The sequence below is a fragment of the Megalobrama amblycephala genome, linkage group LG10 (genome assembly GCF_018812025.1).
Source record: "Megalobrama amblycephala isolate DHTTF-2021 linkage group LG10, ASM1881202v1, whole genome shotgun sequence".
In the NCBI taxonomy this organism is placed as follows: domain Eukaryota; kingdom Metazoa; phylum Chordata; class Actinopteri; order Cypriniformes; family Xenocyprididae; genus Megalobrama; species Megalobrama amblycephala.
This window is the reverse complement of record NC_063053.1, coordinates 15,135,233-15,162,462: the sequence shown is the minus strand read 5'-3', so window position 1 is coordinate 15,162,462 and position 27,230 is coordinate 15,135,233. Positions and strand designations below refer to the sequence as shown.

The 27,230-nt window shown below is 35.6% G+C and overlaps 1 protein-coding gene across 5 annotated transcripts in view; it reads left to right on the top strand.

Annotated features, from left to right (window-relative positions):
- The window catches only part of phactr2 (phosphatase and actin regulator 2), a 40,821-nt gene extending 13,591 nt beyond the window's left edge, over positions 1-27,230 (top strand). For 2 of the 5 annotated variants that reach the window (XM_048204804.1, XM_048204806.1), the window contains exons 2-13: positions 10,727-10,897; positions 11,164-11,238; positions 11,945-12,085; positions 13,747-13,971; positions 14,899-15,364; positions 16,632-16,804; positions 18,940-19,096; positions 19,335-19,390; positions 20,292-20,353; positions 21,500-21,637; positions 23,124-23,200; positions 25,880-27,230. In XM_048204804.1, the coding sequence (XP_048060761.1) occupies positions 10,727-10,897; positions 11,164-11,238; positions 11,945-12,085; positions 13,747-13,971; positions 14,899-15,364; positions 16,632-16,804; positions 18,940-19,096; positions 19,335-19,390; positions 20,292-20,353; positions 21,500-21,637; positions 23,124-23,200; positions 25,880-25,895 (1,757 nt within the window). In that variant the 3' untranslated portion in view covers positions 25,896-27,230. Of the gene's footprint in view, positions 1-3,897; positions 4,204-10,726; positions 10,898-11,163; positions 11,239-11,944; positions 12,086-13,746; positions 13,972-14,898; positions 15,365-16,631; positions 16,805-18,939; positions 19,097-19,334; positions 19,391-20,291; positions 20,354-21,499; positions 21,638-23,123; positions 23,201-25,879 lie in introns of those variants that run through there. The other 3 variants (XM_048204805.1, XM_048204808.1, XM_048204807.1) reach the window with 3 other exon arrangements.

The following is a 27,230-nucleotide window of genomic DNA, read 5'->3' as shown; positions in this document are numbered from 1 at the left end:
GGTAAACGGCCCAACAGGAGCCAGTAGTCTACAGAAACATTTCCAGCAATACATCATCTGTTTATTTGTGCTGTTTGTATCCGAAATGTTTTATGTTTAGGTGACGCTTGGTTAACAAAACTGCTTATGTTTTATGCATCATACTGTAGTTATGAAAACATGCATGAGATAGTTATCTTTAGATCTTGGCAACTCTCTTAAATTTGCAGAGTTGATTCTGTGGTTTATAATATTTGCATACCATGATGAGGTGCAAGTATCTTGTTTTCTAGCACACTAGAACTTTTCTCTGGATTTAGAGTTAATAAATAAATCATCTGAGCAGAGGAAAGAACTAAATGGCATCACTTAAACAATAATTAGCTGCTATTTTGTGCTGAGATTGGCAGTTAATAATTGATGAGCTTTTCCTACATCTTTTCCAGTGATGCTGCATTTAAGTTTTGGTCCTTGCACCCTTTTAGTGGATTGTGGGTGAACTGCAAAGGCATGAAGTGATTAATTCGTTCGTCATTGTCAAAAATATCTTCTATGAGCATGAATTGCATCATACCAATGCCCATATTTAACAATACAAGGGGCAGAGCTAGCAGTAGATCATGAGCTGATGAACAGTGTATTAAAGACTAATGCATAGACATTGTATATACATTTGAGGGTTGTGTTTGTTTTGATGGGATGCAAAGAGATCCGCTTTAGCCTTATTAGCTGTATGCCATTATTGTCTTCCCATATGCACTTAGGCTGCACTTTAGAGCAAATGGACAGATTTTTTTTCTCCACAGTAAGTCCAGACATGTGTCTCTTGGGATATCTGACTACATTGGAAATCAGATTAAGGTGTTCTCAAAAGAGTCCAGAGCATCTGTATGGCATGCATGTGGACCAACAATTCACTTCATTTAATTAATTGAACCGATTTACTTATTACAATTTGTGATGAAAGTTCCTGAAATTCTGAGATATATCAAATAGCAACAAAATACATTCAATTGCAAACATATTCATAAGCCGTATACCAATCCTAAACAGTAAAAAGAAATGTATTTTTCAACCAAATGAGATATTTGCATGCAAAGTGCACGGATTTTGTCAATAGATGGCAGCATTCTCTGGAATACTGTCAGGATATGAGGAGGTGTGTTGTGATTTGGTGACTCACCATACGCCCCTTCTATTTTTAAACCTGGGCCAAGGCCATAATCGATGCATGTCAGGAACCAATTATAGAATACCGTGATTAAGTTCTTTTGTATGCATACTAATGTAGCTGTCTGTAATATTTTTCCTGAGATATTTTTTAGCATGGAGATATTCTTTTCACTATTATTCTTCCATGACTAAAAATAAACCGTTTGTTTGCCATGACCATCTGCAGAACACATGGAAAATCAAAGGTGATTTTAAAATGAATGTGCCCTTATAATATTGTTTTGGTTTAAGTGGATTCTTTGGAGTCTATGTGTGTCTGTCTTATGTGTTTAATGTGTGATGTGCATGAAAGCGGTTATCAGAGTACAGAAGGTTCCCTGTCAGTGTTAACTGAACAGATGCAGACAGACCGTGATATCAGACTGACATGCCACTCTGACCACTTACAAGCAATTCAGGGCATCTGCTAACCCCAGCAAAGGCCCTGCATTTGGTCAAATCGGTCAAATAATTTTTCAGAGGTATTCTTCTTTATTATATTATATTATATTATATATTAGTGCTGTCAAACAATTAATCACAATTAATCGCATCCAAAAAAAGTTTTACATAATATGTGTGTACTGTGTATATTTATGTATAGATAAATACATACAACATACATTTAAGAAATATTTACATGTATACTTATATATATATATATATATATATATATATATATATATATATATATATATAATTTATATTATATATAAATATTTTATATGTAGATATTATATATTTTTGTTAAATACAAATGCGACTTATATATGCATATTTATCGTGATTAATCGTTTGACAGCACAGTATTAATATATTAATAAAAGATATATCAATAAAAGATCACTGTTTGGATTAGAATAGGCAATGTAAGAGGTGAGCACTCTGTAAAGTCTCCTCCAGCACATCCCAAAGACTTTCATTGAATTTAAGGTCTGGACTCAGAGGTGCCAATTCATATGTGAAAATGATTCTTCATGCTCTCTGAACCATTCTTTCACAATTTGAGCCTGATGAATCTTGGCTTTGTCATCTTGGAATTTGGCCATGATACATCTTAATACATGGTTGTTTAAGAAATTAAAAGCTACACACTCTACCAATTAGGGTTAAAAGAACTGTTGCCAAACATAGAACATGATAGAAACATAATAATCACTGCAATAATGATCTAGTCATTGACTCTTAAGCATATGCCTATTTAAACCCAAACAGCAACCTTTTTTTTGGCCAGGCAGTGTACTTTTACATCATCCTGAGGCCCCCTAGTGGGCCCTGGCTCTCTGGTTGACAACCACTGCTTTAGATTAACTAGTTTTATGTGTCTAGCTGTACAGTGGTGACAGGGTTCACTCAAGTAGCTTTGCAGTTATTGGTATCCCCTATTTGTGCCCTTTTATACCAAACCTCTGAACTGCTATTTCACCCCTCTTGAATAAAAAAATTAATTTCAATAACAAAATTAAAATCAAATAATGCAAAGATTACAGCAACAAAGATTACATCAACAAATCACACTATTTACAGCTTCATGTACTCAGGGCCATGGTGTTATGATGGTAAGGAGGACCTTCAGGAAGGAGGGGAAGGGGTGGAGAGCTCATACTTGATGAGAACATTCAACTTAGCTGTGCGCAAAACAATAGCTCAGATCTTTAGAGTTGGCTTGTTTCCGTAAGACTTCCTGCTCTGAATCCCACACACCATTTCTGATTTGGGAGAGGGGGCTGTGGGAGGGAGTGGGGCTTTTGGCCTCTTTTGCAGAAGCAAAGCAATAGCCGCAAGCAAACTTAAAGATTATAGCAGTGTTAGCATTTGGCACAATAAAACCTATTGTTTTGTTATTAAAAAGTGCATATTTATTCTCATGGGACGTAAAAGAGAAATGGAAGTTGTCACAAGGTTGTATCTTAGTAACTATTAAATGGTTTCTCAAGCACTTGTTTTAGATGTTGGTTTCACACTTAAAATGGTCTATTGTGAACAATAAAACCACAATGACATTCACTCAAGAGTCATCTGTATGATGAAGGTACATTTTAGGAAGAAAAGTGTCTCAAGACGAGGGTATTTTTTATTTAAGTCAGGTTGAGGCAAGTTGTTAGTGGCTTTAAATGTTAGGAATGTATATAATTTGCTATTTGAAACACAATTGCCAGTGTTATTTTTGTATGTTACGGTTTACTTTTTGCTGCTTCATAAATGTTGTAATCTTTCTTATTTTTATAGTACAAATTTTGTTGAAAGCATTTGACAGTCTATTTAATGGTCAGTTCCAGTGTGACAACATGCCCTGCTATTTAAATTCAGTGTTAAGGTATGTTTCTGAAACTGAACTTGAAATAAAACATAGCCGGGCTCCTTTTTATATAAAACATTTTATAAACTTGAATTTAAATGATCAGGTCTTGAAACCATCAATAATGGATGATCTTTAGTATAAATATCTTATACAGATTTATAGTTAGATTTTCATTAATAAGTGGATGTAAAACTTTTACAGTCATTTCTTGACCAAAAAAGACAGATAAAACGTCTTTTTGAGTTAGCAAAATACATTATCGACAGAATAAACCATGTTTTTATACAGTAAAGAAGCTGTAGTCAAAAATAGCACGCGCATTACAGTATTTTCTAATGATGTCACTTTTGGCTAACACATGATATTACCAACATACATTTCCATGCTTTAAGCAGGGCTGAAGCAAGGAGGGGCTTGAAACTTCCTCCTTATGACCTCTGACTGCTTACAATCTGCAAAAAAGGAATGACAGGCATTTCAATCCGGAGACTCGGAGTTCGATTGCGTTTCTTGCGAGTTCACAAAGTATGGAAAAGCTCGTTTAAGAAGTGGATCTCAGAGTTGGAGTAGGGAAATGAGTGTCCTGTTATGTCGATCGAGTGGGCTTTGTTGCACAAGTTCTTGGGGCGTCGTATGATCATTGGTTAGCGGCCCATTGAAGATCGACATGGGCCAGACATCTGTGTCCAGCTTGTCTCAGAGAACGAGCGGTAAGTGTCTGAAGGGCTTGTTCAGTGACTCGCTGTTTACTCACCCACACCGCTATCTCAATAAACGCCCAAGGAGGGAAGACGTGACTTTTCAGTGTCCGCGGAAAACCATGTTCATTTTCAAATCAGTTGGCTTTGACCTAATCTGCTATCTACGCGACGCGACGAAACAAAACGCTCCCATTATAATATTCGAAGCAAGCGCGTGGATTTTGGTGTGTCGCGTGGCTCTTGTAGCGTGCAATGTATACGATCAACAAGTGGGACTTTGTCACGCGCATCTTTCGGCGAATTGAGGTGTTTGTGTTGTTGTATTAGTTAACCATAACATCCTCACTTGAAGATGACGAAGAAACATAAATTTACTTGCTCCTGCATTCAGGAAATGCTTTTGTCACTTTCTTCTTTTGCTCTCGTTTGTCGTCAATATGTGCTGTCAAAGCTTTGTGCTGTTGGAAAATGTACTTCCTAATTCGGGTCAAGTCAGGGTGCACTGTAAAAAATGTGGGTACTTTTAACGGGAAAAAAAGGTAAAATTATATTATTTAGCTGAATGTTACCTTACAGTGGAAAAAAACATTTGAAGACAACTATTTTAAGTATGTATTATCTTATAATTTATGATTGAATGATTTATATTAGAATAGGCAAAAAAAAAAAAAAATCTTATAACCACTGTATTTTTATAGTAATGTAAAAAGAAGCACAGTGTAATTTTGTTAGTCATTATCAAAACCCAAGTCTAAATTTTTTTTTTAATACAGGTGCATGTTCAGCTCCTCTGACTGTTGATTTTATATAGCAACATTTTCAAGCAAGTACTTAACAATGCACTGTGATTGTAATCTTAAGCTTCTTTCTGCACCAAATGTTGAATCACGGGATTTGCCACTACCTTCATTTCCCCATAATTTCCATTATTGCCAGAGTGATATAGCTTCTTTTGCTATTAATTTACCAGCTCTCAAAAGAATGGTGATCAGATGTTATTGTGTTTCCATGAACAGCATGCATATGATGCTTTAAATAAGACTGAATCATGCTTTAAATGGTTTTGATGGGGTCTGAAATGTATAGAAACTAATGGATGTGTAAGATCACAGAAATGAAAACGGAATGTAATTTTGATGAAGTGAAGATTTGGTTTTATGGCACTGAATGATCTGTACTTCTCTATTAATTAGATCCAGAAATCATCAGTGCCGTTTTTGTCTTTGGTCTAGTTCTTTTGAATAATTTTATAGGAAAGCCCATTGCAAACGTAGGCATTTCCTTTCTGTCAGTAGGGGAACAAAGTGTTGACTGAAATTGGCCTTTTGTTTTTTCTTTGGTATTATGAGGAACTAGGGCTGTGATGCATATACTGCTATCAAATTTTAATACAAAGCTAGATTTAGCATTCATTGATGCCTTAATGAACTTACATGTTGTCAAAAATAGGCTGTAACTTGAACTCTCTTATAACCGTCCTCTGCTCATTTGTTGACTAACATACCCTCTTCTGCATTATAGAGTTTGAGACTTTTTTAAAAAGCATTGAGACAATGAACTCATTTTCAGGCAGAGTGGCTTTTTTAGCCATCACTTACCCCCAGATCACTCTTTACAGCTGCTTTGTATTTATTTTTAGAAGCATAAGGCAAGTCAAATGTGTGATTGTTCTGTAAGAAATATGCTGTCAGGGATGTTGGTATGAGCTGCACTCAAATTTGACTCCCGTGAACTTTTTAACTGTTAAGTCTCACATGCCTCTTTTGGAAGCCTTAGAAGTTTAAAAGCTGATGTCTTTTGTTTTCAGGTCCTCATGATTATTTGTCAGGTTTGATGCATTTTCAGTGGCCTCACCATATAAAAGAGGAAGTGAGAAATTCAGTCAGCTGTACAAACTAAAATGTGAAACATAAAACAATATTTGCCACAAAATATATCTGAATAATATGGCTAAAATTTTCTCGGTAACACTTTACAATAAGGTTCATATACTTTATAATAAGGTTAACTAACGAACCTTATTGTAAAGTGTTACCAATTTCTCCATATTTTTCAGCATTTTGGTGATATTCAATAATAGGCTGTATCTTATATCATGTATTTGCTATGCAATGATCATTTCATTCAAACTACAAATTTGGCCAATACTCAAAATCAAGGCTTGTTTTAACCCCTTTTTTCAATAAATGAACACAAGAAAGAATATTTTGTCATTTTCAATTATATGCACCAATAAAAAAATACATATTAATGAACAGATATAATATTTTTGCTAAAACAAAATATATGTTGAATTGAAGTTTGAATTGATTCTTTTTTCTTTATTTTTTCCCCTCTTTTTTGGACAACTGATTCACAGACTGAATTAGAACTTAGAAATTTAAGTTTATATCAGAGACTACTAAAACATCTTAAAGGGTTAGTTCACCCAAAAGTGTTGTTCCAACAAAACATTGTTCCAAACCCATAAGACTTTTGTTTATCTTTGAACCACAAATGAAGATATTTTAATGGAATCTGAGAGCTTTTTGTCACTCCATTGATAGTCCACACAACTACCACTTTGACACCTCAAAAAGTTTACAAAGAAATCGTAAAACTAATCCACAGGAATTGACAATTTTGTCCAAATTTTCTGATGAGACTGGATCTCTTTATATGATGAACAGATTGAATTTAGGCTTTTATTTACATATAAACATTGATCAGTGAATAAAAAAAGACGCTTAACCGTGCTTGCTTGATGTGCAAGAACAAACCTCATTGGTTCTTGCAGAAGCTCGAACGTACTGCTAAACACACAAGAATGAACCTCATTGGTTCTCACACATCATGCAAGCAGGCTTGAGCTTCCGTTTACCATATCTGATGTGTGAGTTGATGAACATTTATGTGAATATAAACCTAACTTCAATCTGTTCATCATAGGGATCGTGTCTTTTCAGAAAATTTGGACTAAACCACTCAATTTATACGTATTAGTTTTCAGATCTCTTTAAGAACTTTTTGAGGTATCAAAGTGGTAGTTGTGTAGACTGTCAATGGAGGGACAGAAATCTCTCAAATTTCATTAAAATATCTTAATTTGTATTTCAAAGATGAACGAAAGTCAGGTTTGGAACGACATGAGGGTGAGTAAATTATGAAAGAATTTTGATTTTTGGTTGAACTAACCCATTTATTTAAAACAATCCATGCGACTATGACCTCATGTCAGTGCTATAGTATCAAACTAACATCATAAATGATTTCAACAGTGAACTGTAGCTCTACAATTGTTTACAGCATCCACACCCTTCAGATGAATTCTACTTGCTCAGTTGTGAACCAGTGTCATTGTTTTCAATGTGCTTGATCCTCTGAGGTTTGATCTCAGGGGCTGCGCTCATCACTGGGAGCTCTGGGAATAACACATTCTATTAATAATCCAATCAGAGGCCAACTGGCTGTTGACAGGCCAATGAAGTTTTGGGTCAGTGGCTCCTTAGGGAGAATTGATTAGTGAAGAGGCGCTTTGGCATCTTCATGATGGTGGTGAAAAGACCACAGACATGCTATCTAGCACATTCCTGTCGCATTTGTCTGCTAATGAAATCCCTCCATGCAGTGTGAAAAACAGGCTTCATGTTTGGGGCTCAACCATTTCTGTGTAAAAAAAAATATCCTGGTTGCTGGTCAATTTTTGGACTTTAGGATTGTATTCCTTTTTGTAAGTCTGTTTTTGCTATGGTACCCCTATTATGCTTTTTTTCGAATATTACCTTTGTAATACATCTATTTGTGTAATATAGTTGTTTGTGAATGTAAAACATTGGCAAAGATTCAAAGAGCAAAGTGTTAGGCTTGCTGCATGTTCGGCCACACACCGATTACATTACTTGGCCACCGCGGCACTGCCCCCACAGTCATTTGCTTTTCTATAGAAATATAAAAACCACTTAGTCCAGTTGGACAACAGACACTACAATATAAACTGAAAGCGTGTCTGCTGTCAGCACGATCTGCAGAGTTGTAGCGAAGTGCAGTAGGAATCAGATTTCACTTATTATGTGACGAGAGTAAGGAGAAGTGACTGACAGGACAAATAGATTTGGTGCGCAACAGATCCTGAGCATCATTGACAAATATCTTGTAAAATGTGTGGTCATTACCACCACTCCCTATACAAAGATTACGCGTGATGATTGCGAAAGTGAAAAGCGAGCGAGCATTCCAAAGTGATTTTAATGTTATCGGTAATACAGGTGTGAAAATTCCCTCACAGTGACATCCTTACAAAGTGCACGATAAATGGATTTAAAGGGTTAGTTCACCCAAAAATGAAATTTCATGTCATTAAGTACTCACCCTTGTGAGATTACTTTTTGTGCGCAAAAACAAAACCAAAATAATGACTTTATTTAACAATTCCTTCTCCTCCCTGTCATTCTCCTACGCTGTTTACATTCAGTGCCTCCAGGTTTTACGTCAGAACGCCAACTCGGTATGAGTATTTAATGACAGAAATTTCATTTTTGGGTAATCTAACTCTTTAATGTCTCCTAAAAGAATGAACTGATTCTAGAGAAGTCATCAGTAATTCCAGTCTTACTTCCTGCACCAAGCTACGTAGATTTGCATGATGTCAGCCTATGGTCTTCAGAACAATGTCTACTTTGACCCGTTCTCAAACACTGTAGTTATAGTTGAAGTCTGGAAGAGTTTGGTTTGTGTTGTCGACATGCCGAGAAGACACTGTTTTCTGCACTGCGACAGCAAATCTACTTGAAGAAACGTCAAGTACCAGTAAAACGTCTTGTAGTAAAAGGTCTTGAAAAGTATTGTCTTGTAAATAAAAACAAAGATTATTGGTGTATGTTTTACAACTACGAAAAGGTTATTTATTTATTTGTTTATTTTTACAGTGCTTTATGACTTTCTTCTGTGAAACACAAAAGATTTTGAGAAATATTGGGAGTCCAAACAACATTGGACACCACTGGCTTTCAATGTACAGTTTTTTTGTGAACTGTCCCTTGGAGGGTGACTGACTCCCTTGTCGTTTTATAGATTTCTTTAATACTCCAGGTCTCATAACAATGACACATACACTCATTGACCCAGGTCTCTGCTGTAATTCTGCAGAGAACAATGTAAATGTGTATGCATTTCTTGAAATGATAAATGGTGTCACTGCTTTGGAGCCTGACTCTTTGTTTATTGTTCTCAGTTCTTTGATCTCATTTAGCCATGTGGAAATGCTCTTGTGATCATTTTACACTTCATCTGGTGAGGTGTGCCTATGACTTTAGGTCCGCTGTTCTGTTGGATTTGATGAACGGGTTTAATATCTCTCGCGTTGGCCTTGTGGAAATAGATTCTCTGTCAGAATCTATTCTTTTTGCAAGCTAAGAAGAATTGATGTAGGGGTCAGGGTGGGGTGGAAGAGAGTTCAGTTTCTGGCTGAATCACAATCGCAAACCAAGTTACACTTCAAGTGAGCACCCGACCTAAAATAATCGATCTGTTCTGTGATTTAAGGGTCTTGGTTGACTTATTGGCATATAATTGTAGTAGGCACTTTCTACAAATACTTTTTCATGTTCCATGCCTCTTTTAAAGATTTAGAAGCACAAATCCCAAGTTTCTTAACTATTAAATAAATTTTACATTATGTAACATAAAACTAAGTTATTGTAAGAAAAAAAAGGATCGAAGAAATGTATGGGAAGTTTATGGGAAATAGATCTTTTTCAGTAACTACAAACCACCAAACTACTGAGTGACGGCTTAATTTAGGTCTTATTTACTGTTAATATATATTGCAACCCCTTTACCCATTCATCTAAAATTTTGGTAACAGTGTTGCAATATAAATACAGGATTTTTAAATGCATGTGCAGTACACTACCATTCAGAAGAAGATATTTTTGTCTCTTATGCTCACCAAGGCTGCATTTATTTGACGATAAAAAATGTAAAAGCATTAATATCGCAAAATACAGTTTAAACTATGGCATCTATTTCTAAATGTAATTTATTCCTGTGCTAAATTTTCAGTCACACGATCCTTCAGAAATCATTCTAATATGCTGATTTTGTGATCAGGAAACATTTCTTATAATTAATGTTGAAAACAGTTAGTGCTGCTAAATATATTTTGTGGAACCTGTGATACATTTTACAGGATACTTTAATGAATAGAAAGTTCAAATGAACAGCATTTATTTGAAATGGAAATGGAAACGTCACTTTTGAACAATTTAATGTGTTCTTGCTTGAATAAAAGAATTGATTTCTTTTAAAAAATTACCCCAACCTTTCAGGCTCTTGTATACCCTGCTTTTGTATGCTATTCATGGAAAGAGACAGCTAGTTGTTGCTGCTTAAGGGTGCCTTAATGTCTGTTGTTATGGTCAAAAACATTCATTCACACAAGTATTTCCTGTTGTAAAAACCTGTTGGATATTTTCCATTGTTTAAGGGTCAGCTGAGTTTTTATTATTCATTTCATTCAATGTTCTCATTCCTTCTTTCTTTGATTCACTTTTAGTGGATGGTCTGGAAAAATCTTCTCTGGCCAACTGCGATGTGGTGGTGGGAAGCTCGCAGTCTCCTCAGCTGAAAGGAAAGGGAGGAAAGCTCTCTTCTCTGGGCAAGATCTTTAAACCTTGGAAATGGAGAAAGAAGAGGACCAGTGATAAGTTTCAGGACCTCTCCAAAGGTAAAAATTCCTATTTATTAATTGTTGTGAATGTTTATGCTTGGGACAATACATCCAACTATGTATATTCAGGATGTACATTATCCAGCATGACATTCAAATGGTGATTATGTTGGATGGATACGGTAGACGTGGATCATAAAATTTATTACACACAACATTTTACAGCTGGCAGCTGCTTGAACTTTAACTGAACTCTGTGAACCATAGTAACCATAAAGGTGTCTTGATATAATGATATCTTAATATGTCATTCATCTTTATAGTTCTGGAGAGGAAAATATCCACCAGGCAAACTCGAGAAGAGCTTATAAGAAAAGGTGTCCTTATTCCAGACCAAGGTGAGATTTTAAATAAATGAAGCGAATGTGATGCTACTGAGCTGTTTTCTGTGATATTAAAGGGATGACTCATTAGAATTATTAGATTATTTATTGTCTAAATTGATTTGTAATACACTGTAAAGGCAGTTCCCTGCAGCAACCCATGTGTAAATGAGGTTAAATGGTGAAATGAGCACGTGTGAAGTGGTGCTGGTGGGTTATCGGATAATCTTAAACCACTATTGTACCACCACCTAGAGTAGGACAAAAATTCATTATCAAAGCCACAGTTACCATAAACCAATGAGAAGCACACGGGGCTTTAGCAATTAAAGATGATTAATTTGTTCTACCACCCAGGAATCTTTTCCATTAAATAGCTGTCATTGATATTATCCATCCTTATAATAAAAACTAAGAACTTCCTGGACTTGCTGTTCACACACATCCAAAATAATGAAATTGACTTCCTCTACATGTGAGAACAGCAGAATCCTTCCAAATCTTCAGGCTCAGAGTAAAGTCTTTCACAAATACTTTTATATGTAGTGCTTTTCAGAAAATCACAGTTTGATCTATTGAGCTCTCAGTCTTGCGTGGGGAACCCAAAGCACGTTTTGTAAAAACATCTGCAGAATGACTTGAATGTAAATTGTGTTTTTACTGAATAACAGGCATGACGTCTTGGTTCCGTGATAACTGAGCCATGTTTGCCTATCTTTAGATGATCCTTTGAACACAGAGACCTTGAATGGTCATGCAGTGCCCAGTGGAGTTACTGAAAAGGTCAAAGTGGACATTGAAACACCAGAACTGGTCCCTGAAGAAAAAGCTGACTTGGCTGCAGTGGCAGAGGACCCAGAAGGTACAGTTTTCTGTTTAATCCAGCAAAACTGGGCAAAATAAAGATGGTTGAATCTTCAACATGTCTAACTGTACCAATAATGTTTTTTTTATGTTTTAAGTTCAAGCCACTAAGGAGTAGTCTAACTGGAGGGTCCTTTCGTAGATTTTGCAGCATGCTTATATGTTGTTGTTTTGTGAAATTTCTTCACAGTATTTTGTTGCAGTTTAATTTCTGCACATCACACCATCCATATCATTTCATTTGTCATTGTGGCTGAACATTAGTGAAATCAACGCGTGTACAAAGAGCAACGTATCAAAATGGGTTGATAAAGACTGTCACAGTCTGTCGGTCATAATATAAAATGAACTGTGTTGTTTAGAGGAAGTGTGAGCAGCTTTGGAGCAACAGTTTTATCTTGTTCAGTGAAAATGCGGTCAAGTTATTTGTAGAACAAGGACATTTTCTGAGAAGGTTATTTATGTTTCTGTTGTAGTTTGTTCATCTAATATGTTTTTAATGAACATCTCTTGATTGTCTGAACTTCTTAGGAGGCGAGATGCCCACGAGTGTCTAATGTGCTGTATAGTTCAGCAGATTTGGTTTTGAAGCTATATTTAAAAACTTTTTTAATAATAACATGATGTGCTGTGTATTGAGAACATCCTTTAATGGGTAATATGCCATTTAGACTGACATCATTTTGGATTTTTTTTTTTTTATCATAAGCTGTGGGCAGAAGTTGTGGGTACAGTCATGAGATGTGCAAGAGAAACGTCAGCACTATTATATTTTTATAATTTCTGCCTTCTTTAATGTTCTACAATAATTCTGTAATTGTTTCCAAGACTTTTTCTCCCACCAATAGGTTAATTTTGGAGGGGCTGTGGGGAATAGATGCAGTAAAGCATTAAGCCACTTGAGGCGTTTCTGCTCTGTGGAAGAACACCCATTATAAAATGCTTTTTTAAAACTGCACCAACAGCATTAGACCAATGTTTAATAAATAGTTTAATAAATTAGTTAAATTATTGATTATAACACACACACTCACATACATTCTTATGCTCACCAAGACTGCATTTATTTTTAATTTAAAATAACTCTATTTTAATATATCTAAAATGTAATATATTCCTTTGATGGCAAAGCTGAATATTCAGCATCATTACTCCAGTCCTCAGTGTCACATGATCCTTCAGAAATCATTCTAATATTTTGATTTGGTGCTCAAGAAACATTTCTTATTATCAATGTTGAAAACAGTAGTACTGCTTAATATTTATATCAAAGTTCAAGTTCAAAAGAACAGCATTTATTTGAAAAAGAAAACTTTTGTAACAACGTAAAAGTCTTTACTGTCACTTTTGATCAATTTATTGCATCCTTGCTGAATAAAATTGTCATTATATATGACAGACAATATATATCATTTGTCAGCCAGTTAATATAGTTCATAAGCCTTACAGTAGGCTCTTCACTGTCACTACTTGATGCAATATTATAGAATGTGTGTGATTTAAAAATGGCTTAGAATGTAGCTTATCCTATTAGACCTTAAAGCTAAATGCTCTATTTCTTCTGTTTGACTATGTGCTGACATGATCTCATAGCTGTGTTATGAGGGCCCTCTGATTCAGTAACAGTTTAGGGTGCTCTGCTCCTCTGTGCTCCTGTAGAGGGGAATGACAGCAAGCGCAGCCCAAAGGCCAGTGAGTCAGCCGCTCCAAAAACCCCTACTAAAAAACACCAGACCACACTCCCAAAACCCTCTGGTGAGGCCACAAACTCAGGCGTGAAGAAAGGGGGCCAAGCAGGGGGTAAAAAGGTAACCAAGACCACCAATAAGCAGGTCTCCGCTCCTCCACCCAAACAAACCACCCGAACTGCCACTCGTGGCAATGGTGAGTACACGTGTCAGTGGTGTGAATAGAGCATCGTGATTGCATGTGTGGGGAACAAGCTCTGCATGGAGGGGTCCTGTTTGCATCTCTTTCCCCCTGACCAGTCACGCTGGGAACCAACTTGGTCTTCGCAAAAAAAAAAAAAAGTCAGCAAAATCTATCTGCATTTGTTTGAGAACGGGCAGTTTGCTAGTTACATGTTTTAATAACTAGTTTGGGTTTATGTGTTCCAGTACTGAGCAAAGTGGTATCCTGACTCATTTGTCACCCAGTATGGTTTTCTTGTATTATTCTGCTTGCATTACATGTCTACTGTCTCATCGTTAAACGCATTATAATATTTTATTGATGTTTGCCTTTGTGTCTGAATACAATGGTATAATAAATGTGCTGCATTTTGCATGCAACCTGGACTTTGTGCATGTACACCACACTTACGTAGTTGTGTATAAATATAGGGGCTCATTGTTCCACACTGTGCTGTTCCTTTATCCTTTTACCTGTCCATTGTGTCCCATCATTGACAGCTTCCTCTTTTAACTGAAGCACTTTTTTGATTTATTAGTTATTCATTCATAATATTATACGTGTATTCATTTTGTTTTGTTACTTTTGAAAACACAACTATATGTGAGAACCCCAGAGTATTTGTTTTATAGTTTTAATAGTGTTTTGAACTTCCTGGCTCTTGTGAATGTCAAACTAAACTCCTATATTTGGTCAGCAGTGACCTTTACATGAGAACCTGCATGTGAACTTAAACCATCTGATTTTATCTTTTAGTTCTGTCATTATGTCTTAGTACAAGTAATTAGTTTATGTTCTCAGAAAAAAAAACATTTAAAACACCACCATTGTTGTTGGTATAGCAATTAACTTATCGTTTCGTGATCTCTAATTTTTTAATTTCCCTGAATTTCTTCACAGCAAAAGCTACAAATCCTAAGAAAACTGCGGGCACATCTAAGAGTTCCACTCAGGCCTCAGGTCAATCATCTTCATCGACCTGCTCGAAGACCCCAAAGAACAACAACTCAGAACTAACAACAGCACAAGCCAAGTCTGCCAAGAAAACCGCACCCTCCAGGTCCCCGCGGCCCCCGTCCAAAACCCCGTCCGAGACTGTGGAAAGCTCCTCTAAAAAGGACCAAAGGAAAAAAGAATTAACTTCAAATGTTAACGAGAAGGCAGAGGAGAAATCTCAGGATGGGAAAGGTGCCGATCAACTTTCCGAATCCTCTGCCGAGATGGACAAAAGACAGCCTCATGTTAACCAAGCCACAGAGGAAACGTCTTTCACTGGATCCTCAAATGAACTTTCCTCAGACACTTTAAGTGAACCTGTGAGCACAGAGAGCGAAGAAGAGAAAAAGAGGCCAGACCAGACACAAAGGTCAGTTTTACATGCGTTGTCATTTTTAATGCATATGTTTAGTATCACTTTGTGAAATCTGTATTCTTCTTATGTTGTGCTTTTAATATTGATTCATATAGCACATGTGCATGTCAATATATTTCCCCTAAAGGTAAGTCATGCTGTGTCATCCTCCAATCAGATGTTTAATGAAATCGGGGTTAACTTACTATAATGCACACTACCATTTAAATGTTTTTTTTTTTTAATGCAATATTCCAAAATAGGTGGATGGAAATGTAGCTAATGTCACACGATCCTTTAAAAATCATTCTAATATGCTGATTTGTTGCTCAAGAAACATTTTATCCTATAATCAATATTGAAAACAGCTGTGCTGCTTAATATTTTTGTGGAAAGCATGATTTTTTTTTTTCCAGGATTTTTTGATAAATAGAAAGCATTTATTGGAAACGTGTTTTGTAACAATTTAAAGGCATTTGCAGTCTTTTTTGATCAAATTAATGGGTCTTTGCTGAATGATATTATTCATTTCTTTCAGAAAAAAAAAAAAAAACATACCGACTCCAAACTTTTTACTGGTAGGGCAACTGTTTCTGCAATGTAACTTCAGGCTAAAGCTTTGTTCTTCATTTTCAGTTGTGTTGTATTTTCGTGGTTTGCCAAAATGGATTTGTAACCAATATTTCATAAGACATCAAGTAGACTGATCTTGTAACTTACGTGATAGGAAATGTGGTTAGTGATAAAGTTTTAGTAATATTGTTTGGAACATTACCACATGATTATATGTGGGGCTGTTTCTGATTTTGTTTTTGGATCTCAAAATTTTTTTTTTTTTTTAGCCAGACCTACAGCAATACAGCTGCACTGAAGGTGTTATATCAAAATGAATCAACAGGACAGTTTGTCAACCTTGTGCTATTTAAAATGTATAGTAAAAAAAAAGCGTGATCTCTGAAGTGCAGCAATCAACTCTTGATCCTCTCAGATGTGTTGTGGCCGTTTCTTAAAGGCACAGCAGCCAAAATACACCACTTAGTTCAAACAGTCAGAGAGGGGAGAGAAAATGGTCATGGAAAACATTGACTCTCTTGGAACAAAATCTTTAATAACACTATAAATGGACCTCAGGTAAAATATTAAAAATGAATGATGTATGACCTCGATCTTGAATATGTTGTCCTCTTTCCCTTATTTGATTATGTAAACTGATTTTAATAACGGCTCATCCTAATGAATATTTTAGGTAGGCTAAATGAGTGTTTTGCTTGGCGTTTTTTAGGAGTGTTGGGACTGAAGAGGGAGGGAGACAACAAACAGTCAATGTGGAAAGCCCAGAGGTGACCGTCATTCCTGACTCCATTCGAGAAAACCAGACCAGCGACTCTGATTCAGATGGACCTATACTCTACAAGGACGAAGAAGAGGAGGATGAAGATGATGAGTATACCTCTAGTACGTGTTCAAGTCTAATTGTTTAAACCCCTTGTTTCTCTACACATTTCTCTACATCTGTCCAATATAAAAAATTGAGCCAAATTAGAATTATGTAACTGAAAAGCTTTAAATAATCCACTTTTCTGGATATGCTTGTAGAGTATTCTTATGTGTCATCAGCCTGATGTTTATGTATAACAAACACAGCACGTAGATCAAGTACAGGCAATGCATTTCTTGGAGGTTTCATTCTTGGCATCTGCATTTTAGAAGTTTCTCTTGTAACTTCAAAGAATTTTGGCAAAGCTGTGGTCCAAGCTTTTAGTTTGTCAAACTGGAAAAACATGCTGTCTCTAGTCAGCGTTACTTTCTGACATGCTGGTTACTCTGCAGACTTTGCTGCAAGTGCACAATGCACAGCACATTCCTGCAAAGTCTGACGCCTGTTTCTCATTTTCTGTTCTTTTCACATTGCAATCTGAAGATGCTTCACTGATGTCACAATGCAAATGTCTTAAGTTTGTTCTAGGGTTGCGCTGGTACTAAAGCTCTGTCTGATGCAGATGAGCCGATTAGAATGTTCATATCAGGGCTGATAACTGATAAATGGCCAGTATTGAAATTCTTTACCATTTTGTCTAAATAAATTCAAAATATATATTCAGTACTGTGCAAAAGTCTTAGGCCACCACCAGCTTTGTTTTAGCAATGTTTTAATGACCATCCATGTTTAGTTTTCACTCTCTTTATTAAGATACAAACAGAAAATATAGGAAATATGTACACAAAATAATTTAGAAAAAAATAGCTTCTTCAAGCAGTGACCTCCTGGACTTCATCTCATCAGATTTTGAAAGTTTTCTTGGCCTTCCAGTCCTTTTCCATCCCATTTAGGTTTAAAGGTGCTAAAGAGGATCTTTTCGTCGACTGAGAAACCAAAGACTGTTACTGAGTTTTTGAAATGAGCGCATGCGTAAGAACAACCCCCCTCCTTCGAAGGAACGCCTCCCAAAACACGTAAACACTCGTACTGGAACACGAGTGTTTACCACCGTCTCTCACAAGGAACGTCACGGCAGTGATTGACAAGCCAGAGGGCCAATCGTTTACGCGATTGGCTGATGTTAATATTATTCCTTTAAGTGCACCTAATAAATAGTCTTTTATCAGTTAGTAAAGACAGTTTCAAGTAATATTGCAAAAATGTATAAAACAAAACATCCTCTTTAGCACCTTTAATACTGCATACAAATTTCCTGTGTTTTATGGTTATATTCTAATAAAAAGACATATTCTAATAAAGGGTCATTACATCATTGCTAAAACAACATCTATTAGTGGCCTACGATTTTTGCACAGTACTGTATATTTTTAGTTGAAAAAATATATTTTAATTGAATTAGGATTCTCATTATAATGCACAATATGAAAAATTGTGATTTTGAGATTAGCTAAAGATTACATTGAACATTAATACTAAATTTTGTGTTTTTAAAGAAAAACGTTAAAGTCGGCATGAAATGGAAGTTGTGATAGTCTTTTCTTCCCTACTGTGTATTGCGACAAGATCATTTATAATGCTGCATTTTTCTATAAAAAAAATAAGAATGGTCAATTTTGATTTTATGGTGACTTACTTTTGGTGCGAACCTAGGTTCGATTGACGCCAGAGTTCGGTTTGTTTGGATGATGTGAACACTGTTTTCTGAACTTGGTGCACACTCATGAACCGTACCCGAGTCCACATAAAAAGGGTACGGTTAATGTGAACTCCAGTGTTGTTTGCTGCCAATATGAACACAGTCATACTAAATTGAACCGCTATTGATGATGTATGATTCGATAAAACTGTGTGTTTGTGCGTATTCTCACTCACTTTCCTGACAAGCAATCAAACTCTGGTTCAGACCAGGCAATCAAACCAAGTGTGAAAGCACCCTAAGTGTGTGTGTGTTAGATGACAGCAAAGGTAATCTAATTGTAAAACTTAAATTACAATCAAAGTCACAGTTGAATATCGAAATCAGTGGTTATATACAATATATATCCAATCAACCTATAATAATGCATTTAAAAACAACCTAATATCAGTCAATAAACAATATGCTACCAATATATCATGCCTAGTTAATTGTCAATTTTTCTTTTTATAGGCTCCCTTGCCAGCAAAATTCGACGCAGGGACACACTTGCTATCAAGCTTGGTAACAGGCCCAGCAAGAAGGAGTTAGAAGAGAAGAACATTCTCCCACGGACCTCAGAGACAGAACGACAGGAGCTATGGCAGCAGATCGGCTGTAAACTAGTGAGGTACATTAAACTATCCAGATCTGTACTGCTAATATACTGGATACTAGCATTGCCAGTTTATTATAATTAACGTACTATCAGTCAGAAGTTCGGACTGAATTTTTGTTAGTCATAATCTTGTTTTGTAGACGAGTATAAATTGGGCACCTATTCATTTCTTTACAAAACCCAAGCTAAAGATTCATCAATAGTCTCTGTGGTTCCTCTCAGACTGACTCTTGTTTTCTTCATCCCATAGACGGCTGAGTCAAAGGCCCACCACAGAAGAGCTCGAACAGCGAAATATTCTGAAGCGTATGTCTCCTGTCACTCTCTCATTTACATAGTTTGTAGACAGTTGCTTTGTTTGGGACGCCCTGGGCTCCGCTGTTTGTTCTTCCTTATTGCCGCCTCTGATGTTGGAGACACGTTCATTGAGTCACAGGCGTCCCTGTGTGTCTCTGTCCCTGTGTGATTTAATTGATGAAGACTAGGAATGCGATGGAGCTTAAACAAGCTGTAAGCTATATGCTGACTAACAGGGAGGTGTAAACAATTAATCAAAGAGTTGCCTAAAGCTCACTGCTTACCTGAGATATAATTCATCTTAGCTGCAAATATAAGGGCTTGAATGTATCAAATCTTGTAAGTTTGACTTGTAATGTATAAATGTCATTAGTATTGTTTACTGTAGTAAGCTACATTATTAAAAAAGATATTGATAACTGAAAATGCCATAAGAGTATAAATGTCACTTTGAATTGTTAGGTTAACTTGGTTAAAAATTGAAGAAGGTATTTAATTGTTTTGGAAATCATATGACGTTTGTCATCAACAACAACAGCAAGTTTCCGTACCATTTAAAGCAGTCGGTCAGCGTAGGATAGATAAGGAATCTTCAAGAAATTCTCATGGTCCCGTGGCATATTCAGTATTTGGCCAGTGTTACACAAACATTTTGGTTTCATTCTAGACCATTATTTGCTGTTATGCTAAGCCGGTTTTCACTGCCCTCTGATCACTTACTGACAAGAAGGGCTAAATATCAACATTGTCAGATACATGTCATTTAGTCTTAAATAACCTTGGTTGTGCTAAAATGGAAAGTTATATTCTTCATTTTGCAATAATTGTCAAATATTTAAACTTCAGAGTAAATATTGGATCATTGGATAGGATAAAAACTAACAAAATAATCTTTCTTATATCCCTTTAGAGAAAAATGAGGAAGAAGAACAAGAGGCCAAGCAGGAGATTAAAAGAAGACTGTCCCGAAAGGTACATCCTTCTGCAATCGACTAGTTTTGATTGAGACAGTCAAATTCTCATAATTTGTTCAATCTATCAGAAATATATGGAGAGCCATTTCCGCCACATAAGAAATAAAATCTTGTTTTGGTAAATCATAATTATGGGATAAGTTCTAAATTATGAGAAAAGATGTCATAACTATGACAATTTTCTGTCCTTTTTTCCTAACTAATAATTTCAGCTTTTTTAATAATATAGAATTGTGAATTAGTATGTCATAATTTCAATTGTAATTTACCAAAGCATGATTTTTTTTTTTTCTGATGTGGCTGAAATGAGCTTCCATTGAAATGTCAGATATTTAAATATATTACAGGTATACATTTAATTTATTGCTCTAATTACAAATAACACAACCTGTTACTTCAGCATAATGCTGCTTGAAGTTATGAATCATCATTAAATCATTTCCATGTAGTGGAAAATGGGGGATTGTGGGACATTGCGCCCTCTGATGGCCTTACATGGAAGTAAAATGAAAAAAAAAAATCACTTTTAAGAACAGGATATCAATTTGACTAATGACATTTTGGCAATGTACTTATGCTCGAATTTAATATTTTCAGATGTTCCTCTGCTATTGCGAAATGAGTTAATTTGATCATGTCTGCTAACTCTTAATTGCAATGTGTGAGGTGTTGTAGGGAGTAAGAAAGAGATTTATATTCCTGACGTGTTGTAGAAGTGGAGGCCAGAAGTGGCTGGAAGTCTGGCCATTTTAATTAGGGCCTTCTAATTTAGTATGCTTCTAATGCCCTATGTAATCGAGAGAATCAGGGCAGAGAATTTAAATGGGCTGATAGACCAGATCTATAAATTGGATCAATATTCATTTACAGAGATTTTCTCAAAATGGACCTGTTCTAGCTGAAACTGCAATAATGGACAGTGCTTTTTAGACAGATGACTGCAAGTATAGAAACCACTTCTAAATATTTTCACTTGCATAGTTAGTCACATCCACTGCTTCATTATCAAAGATGACATTTTGTATGATATTCATTGTTTCACGCACTTAAGGTATTCCTTAGGCTAGAAGGAATATGTTTAAATCCTATTGAAGGCGACTGCGCACATATTAAAAGGTGACTTGAGGAATTGTTCTGTCTGTAGCTCAGTGTCCGGCCCACAGTTGCAGAGCTGGTGGCACGTAGAATTTTGCGGTTCAATGAATATGTGGAGGTCACAGATGCAAAAGACTATGATCGGCGTGCTGACAAGCCCTGGACCAGGTTGACCCCTGCAGACAAAGTAAGCCATTCCTCTCTCTTTCTGCTGCTTTAAATTGTGCTGTGCTGCATAGAATTGTAAAGGCACATATGCACATGAACCATGGCAATTGTTGTAGCATAATTTTTCCCATTATATAAAAAAGAATTGTTCAGAGGATAAAAAAAAAAAACCTAGATAATGTTTTTTGTGGTAACAAAAAAAAAATGTAATTGCGCTAAAAAGCAACTAAATTAGTACTTTTTAAATTTAAATTTAACTTATAATCTATTTAATTTAACATATTTTAATGTTTCTTTTCTGAACAAATATTTGTATTCTTAAATTTTAAGACTATGGGAATCTTGAGCTAATACACACATGTATATTTAAAGATCTTTTGGTGATGCTTTATATTAAGGTCTCATTTGTTACTATTATTTAATGTATTAACTAACAATGAGCAATACATTTGTTCCAGTATTTATAAATCTTTGTTAATGTTAGTTAATTAAAATCGTAGTTCACAGTGCATTAACTAATGTTAACAAATACAACTTTTGATTTTAATAATGTATAGTAATGTTTAAATTAACATTAAGACTAATAAATGGCGTAGAAGTATAGTTAATTTTTAGTTCGTTATCTAAAGAAACCTTATTGATTTTTACAAATGCTTTGATAGTTCTCCCAAAATGGAAATAGTTTGATCTAAAAAAAAAAAAAGGAAAAATATGTAATAATTTACTCTCATTCTAAACCTGTTATCTGCTGTAATCGTTGTTGTTGTTGAACAGTTTTATGGATTTTTAGTGCTTTTATAGAACTTATTTTGTCTTTTTTGGAACTTTGACAGCCCCGATCTATGTTAACTGTTGTTTTATGGACAAAATCTACATGAAAATTTTGAAAAAATTATATTTTGTGTGCCAAAGTAAATAATCACACATTTTCATTCTATACAACTATTCCATTATGATTTATGAGCAATAAACATGTTAAACACATTTATTACCTGTCTATAATATTGTTAAATGCATAGTTTAAAATATATTGGAAGATCTATTGCCCTTTGTATGGTCACTGATGCCATCTACTGGCCATGTGACTGGTGCATTAAAATATGGTAATTAACAAATACTTATGTGGTCAATAGTTTATTATAATTAACAGTGCTGTTTTTTCAGTGAACATAAAACATTAAAGTAGCTTATTATATAATTATAATGTGAATATTGCAGTTTTTATGAATATACACAACCTAGCAAAAGTTTGAGGATAGAAGTTTGAAGGTTTTCTTTTTCTTTTTTTTTTTTTTTTTTTTTTTTTTTTAGAAAATATTTTTTAGCAAGGACATATTAAATTGATCAGAAGTCACAGTAAAAAACATTTATAATGTTTCAAAAGATTTCTATTTCAAATAAGAATCCTGAAAAAATGTATCACCGTTTCCACAAAAAATATTAAGGAGCACAACTATTTTAAACACTGATCACATCATCACTAATGGCTTTTTTTCTTGTCACAGGCTGCTATACGTAAAGAACTTAATGAATTTAAAAGCAAAGAAATGGAAGTCCATGAAGAAAGCAAACAGTTTACCAGGTATGTTTGTGTACTAGCAACCTGATCAGGAGGATGAAAGTCAACTGTCATTGATACAGATTTAAATTAAATTATACAAATGTATTTATTTAATGATAAATAATTGACATTAATTAAATAATCAGTAAATATGGGCATTTAAGATGTGGTGGGATGTGAAGCATAGAATAGTCATTACAGAAAGTCTCTTTAGAAGTCAGTATATTGTTTTATTTTCATAATAATTGAACATCAGCCTTTTCATTGACCTTCGGTCCACTGCTCAATCTGAGGTAGAGTGTGGCCATTCCCACAGGAAAAGGGTCATCTTAAACATGCAAAACATGTAAGATTTTTGGATTAAAATATCCAAAAACCACTACAACAGTGTTATATTTTGTTGACTTGTGTACTTATATTATCCCAAATGTTTTCAATAATGTTTAAATCCAGAGACATCAGCTATTTTAACCTAAGCTATTTTGAATTTAAGTGATCAAATGTAACTGTAACAAAGTTCAAGTTCAGGGAAGAAGGAGGTGGACTTTAAAAGTAAATCATAACATTAATCATAAAAAATGCATAAAGAACAAAATGAAAGGAGCAGCGGCAGCCGACTGCGAGATATATTAGCGTAATAAAAACGGCAACGTAAAATGTTCCAGGCTCTCAGCCCAGCCCCGCTTAATACCACAGTAACGTTAATAAAACTTTAATACATTAGCTCATCCATGAACACAAAGAGTCCCATCGGATTGCTTTCCATCGGCTGTGGAGATGAAGACAACTCACATGATTTCACGCTCATTGGCGTCATTAAAGGGTTAGTTCACCCAAAACTGAGATTTCTGTCATTAACTACTCACCCTCAGAACACAAATTAAGATATTTTTGATGAAATCCGAGAGTTTCTGAAGCACACGTAGGCATCAACATCATTGCACCTTTTGAGGTCCAGAAAGGTAGTAAAGGCATTGTTAGAATAGTCCATGTGACTACAGTCGTTAATGTTATGAAGCGACGAGAATACTTTTTGTGTGCAAAAACGAAACAAAAATAACTTTATTTAACAATTTGAACTGCTGTCTTACGCATTTGACGTAATGAACGCAGTGCAGGTTTCCGTGTTTGCGTCCGAACGCCGGTTCAGCATTGGCCGACGCTGTACATGTGAGCAGCACGACGCATACGTATGATGCTGACGCAGGAGCCGGCCAATAATGAGTCAGCGTTCAGACGCATAACCTGATTTTGCTGAGTTCAACATGTTCCTGGGTCAACATTTTTGTTGATCCTGGAACAACATTCAAATCAACCAATCAGATTTGAGGGACAATTTTACAGATTATGTCAAGTTTAGGCTTAAAATCATGAATTGGTGCTTCTACGTCAGTGTTATTCATCTATCATTTCCCTCTGATTTTTGGGATAACTTATGGGTAGGGTTAGGTTTAGGGGTAGGAATAGGGTTAAGACTAAATTTTCAAACTAGAATGTTGTTCCAGGATCAACATCAAACTCAGCAATATCAGGATGTGCCAGACGTAAACACAGAAGCCTGCACTGCATTCACTACGTTAACTGCGTAAGACAGTTCAGATTGTTGAATAAAGTCATTATTTTTCTTTTGTTTTTGCACACAAAAAGTATTCTCTTCGCTTCATGATATTAAAGTTGAACCATTGTAGTCACATGGACTATTTTAACAATGTCTTTACTACCTTTCTGGACCTCAAAATGCGCAATGACGTTGATGCCTATGTGTGGTTCAGAAAATCTCGGATTTCATCAAAAATATCTTAATTTGTGTTCCGAAGATGAACGAAGGTCTTGCAGGTTTGAGATGACATGAGGGTGAGTACTTAATGAGAGAAATGTAATTTTTGTGAGAACTAACCTTTTAAGCTATGCCATTGTAATTGTTTTGAAAAAGCGACCTCTAGTGGCGAAACTTGCATATTGCCTTCAAAGGGATAGTTTACCCCAAAAAATGAAAATTGTCAGCTTTTACTCGCTCTGATGTTGTTCCAAACCTGTATTTTTTTTTTTCTTCTTCTTCTTCTAATGAACACAGAAGAAGATATTTTGAAGAATGTTGATAACAAAACAGTTTCATTTTCCATTGACTTCCATTGTATTTTTTTTGTCCATTCAATAGAAGTCAATGGGAACTGAAACGCATTGATTACCAACATTCTTCAAAATATATTCTTTTGTGTTCAGCAAAAGCAAAAAGAAAGTCATGCAGGTTTTAAACAACATAAGGGTGAATAAATGATGACAGAGTTTCTCTTTAAGGTCCTAAAGTGTGGTGTGAGTATGATGGGGTAACCGTGAAGTTCAGCGAAAAGTCACATGATGGGAGGTGCTGCTTCCATAGCACTATGATTGGCTAATTATCCTGTGTCTATCATCACATTTGTTTTGCAAATCACCCTGAATGGGTTCAGACTTGTGGAAATGGATAGACTAAGCACAATTATCTGATGCATTAGACATCAGTCATGATCTATGTATCTGGCAGGACTCTTTATTCATCAAGTGCCGTGTTAATAGACTTGCTGCTAATAAAATGACCTTATCCGCTGCTCTTTCCACTGTAGATGCCTTGTTTCCTCTAAATATTGCTCAGATCTGTTCTGAGTCCTGTCTGCTGGCATGGCTGCTAAACTAGCGTCTGCTGTCTCTGTTTTGTGGCAGGTTTCATCGGCCCTGAGGCGGTGCCTGGTGGAGGGGGATGCTGGACGGCCGCTGATACGAGGCTCTCTCTTCCTGTCTCTTTGCCATGCTTCCTGCCGAGAGGCTAACAGACTGGCTCCCTGCAGCAGTCGGCTCTTCTCTGGCACTGGCTGCACTTTGGTTATCGCTTTCAGCCACTAGGGGGCTACAGCGCGGCTAAAGATGGGCCTGGAATGCAATTATAAACTGAAACGGAGAGAGAAAGAGAGGGACCTTCAAACAAGATAAAGCAATGCAATGGTTCTGACATGTTTTTTTTTTTTTTTTTTTTTTTTTTTTATATGTTTTTGCACACACTAAGGACAAGACTTGCACTCTTTTAATTTAAAGTGTCCCTGATATTCTCTCAAGGTCCAGCACAACAGTGTAAAACATTGAGCGCGTGCAGTGACTCATCGCATTGTTGCGTGCAGCCCTGAGGATTTTTTTTTTTTTGTTGTTGTTGTATATATTACATATTTCTTGCTGTATTCGTGCAGTAATATCTATGAATATCAATGCATGTGAAAAACATTTGATAAGACTCATGTATCTAGTTCAGTGTACATTACATGGACATTGAGGTCCATTGTGATGTCCAGGTTTATTACTGCCATTATTCGTCTGTATCGAGATTAATACCATCCTCAGTATAATAGAATGTAATCAGATATAATGTTGTGCCTTTACAGTGTTGTTTTGTTTTCCTCCAAAAAGTCTGATTACTTGATATACATGTGGTCATGTTGTAACATATCTTATATATAACTGCTGTTCAGGAATAGACTATCATCATAAGTTTATGACATAATCCATGTTTATTTTCCTTGCATTTTAGTTTCCTCCTAAACATTATCACAGTTTTCCCAAAATTTCAGGTAGTGTCTCATTGATTTGGCTTTTAGGTTGTACGTAAATGTGGTGGGTTTTATTGAGTACAGTGGTGCCGAACGTATATAAGATGTGGCAAGCAATATAATGTAGTGAAACAATAGTTTTAACTTCAAACTTGGAAAGGGCTTCTAGTCCATTATTTTAGTCCATTATAAAAATGTGTCAGTATTGCATTATTGCACATTTTGGTGCTCTATATAATATCTGATTGTATGTCAAATGCAGAATTTGCTGGATGTTCACTTACGTCCAGCTTTTATTTTTTTGTTTGTTTTTTTGTTTGTGTAGTTAGAAATTGGGGAAACTTTTAAATTATTTCAAATCAATTGTACAGTCTGTGTATGATATATGTGAATACATCCAGTATATTGCAGTATATTCGCTTGATTTCTTTCGCAGAGAAAACACATTAACTTGTATTAAAATTCTAAATGTTTTA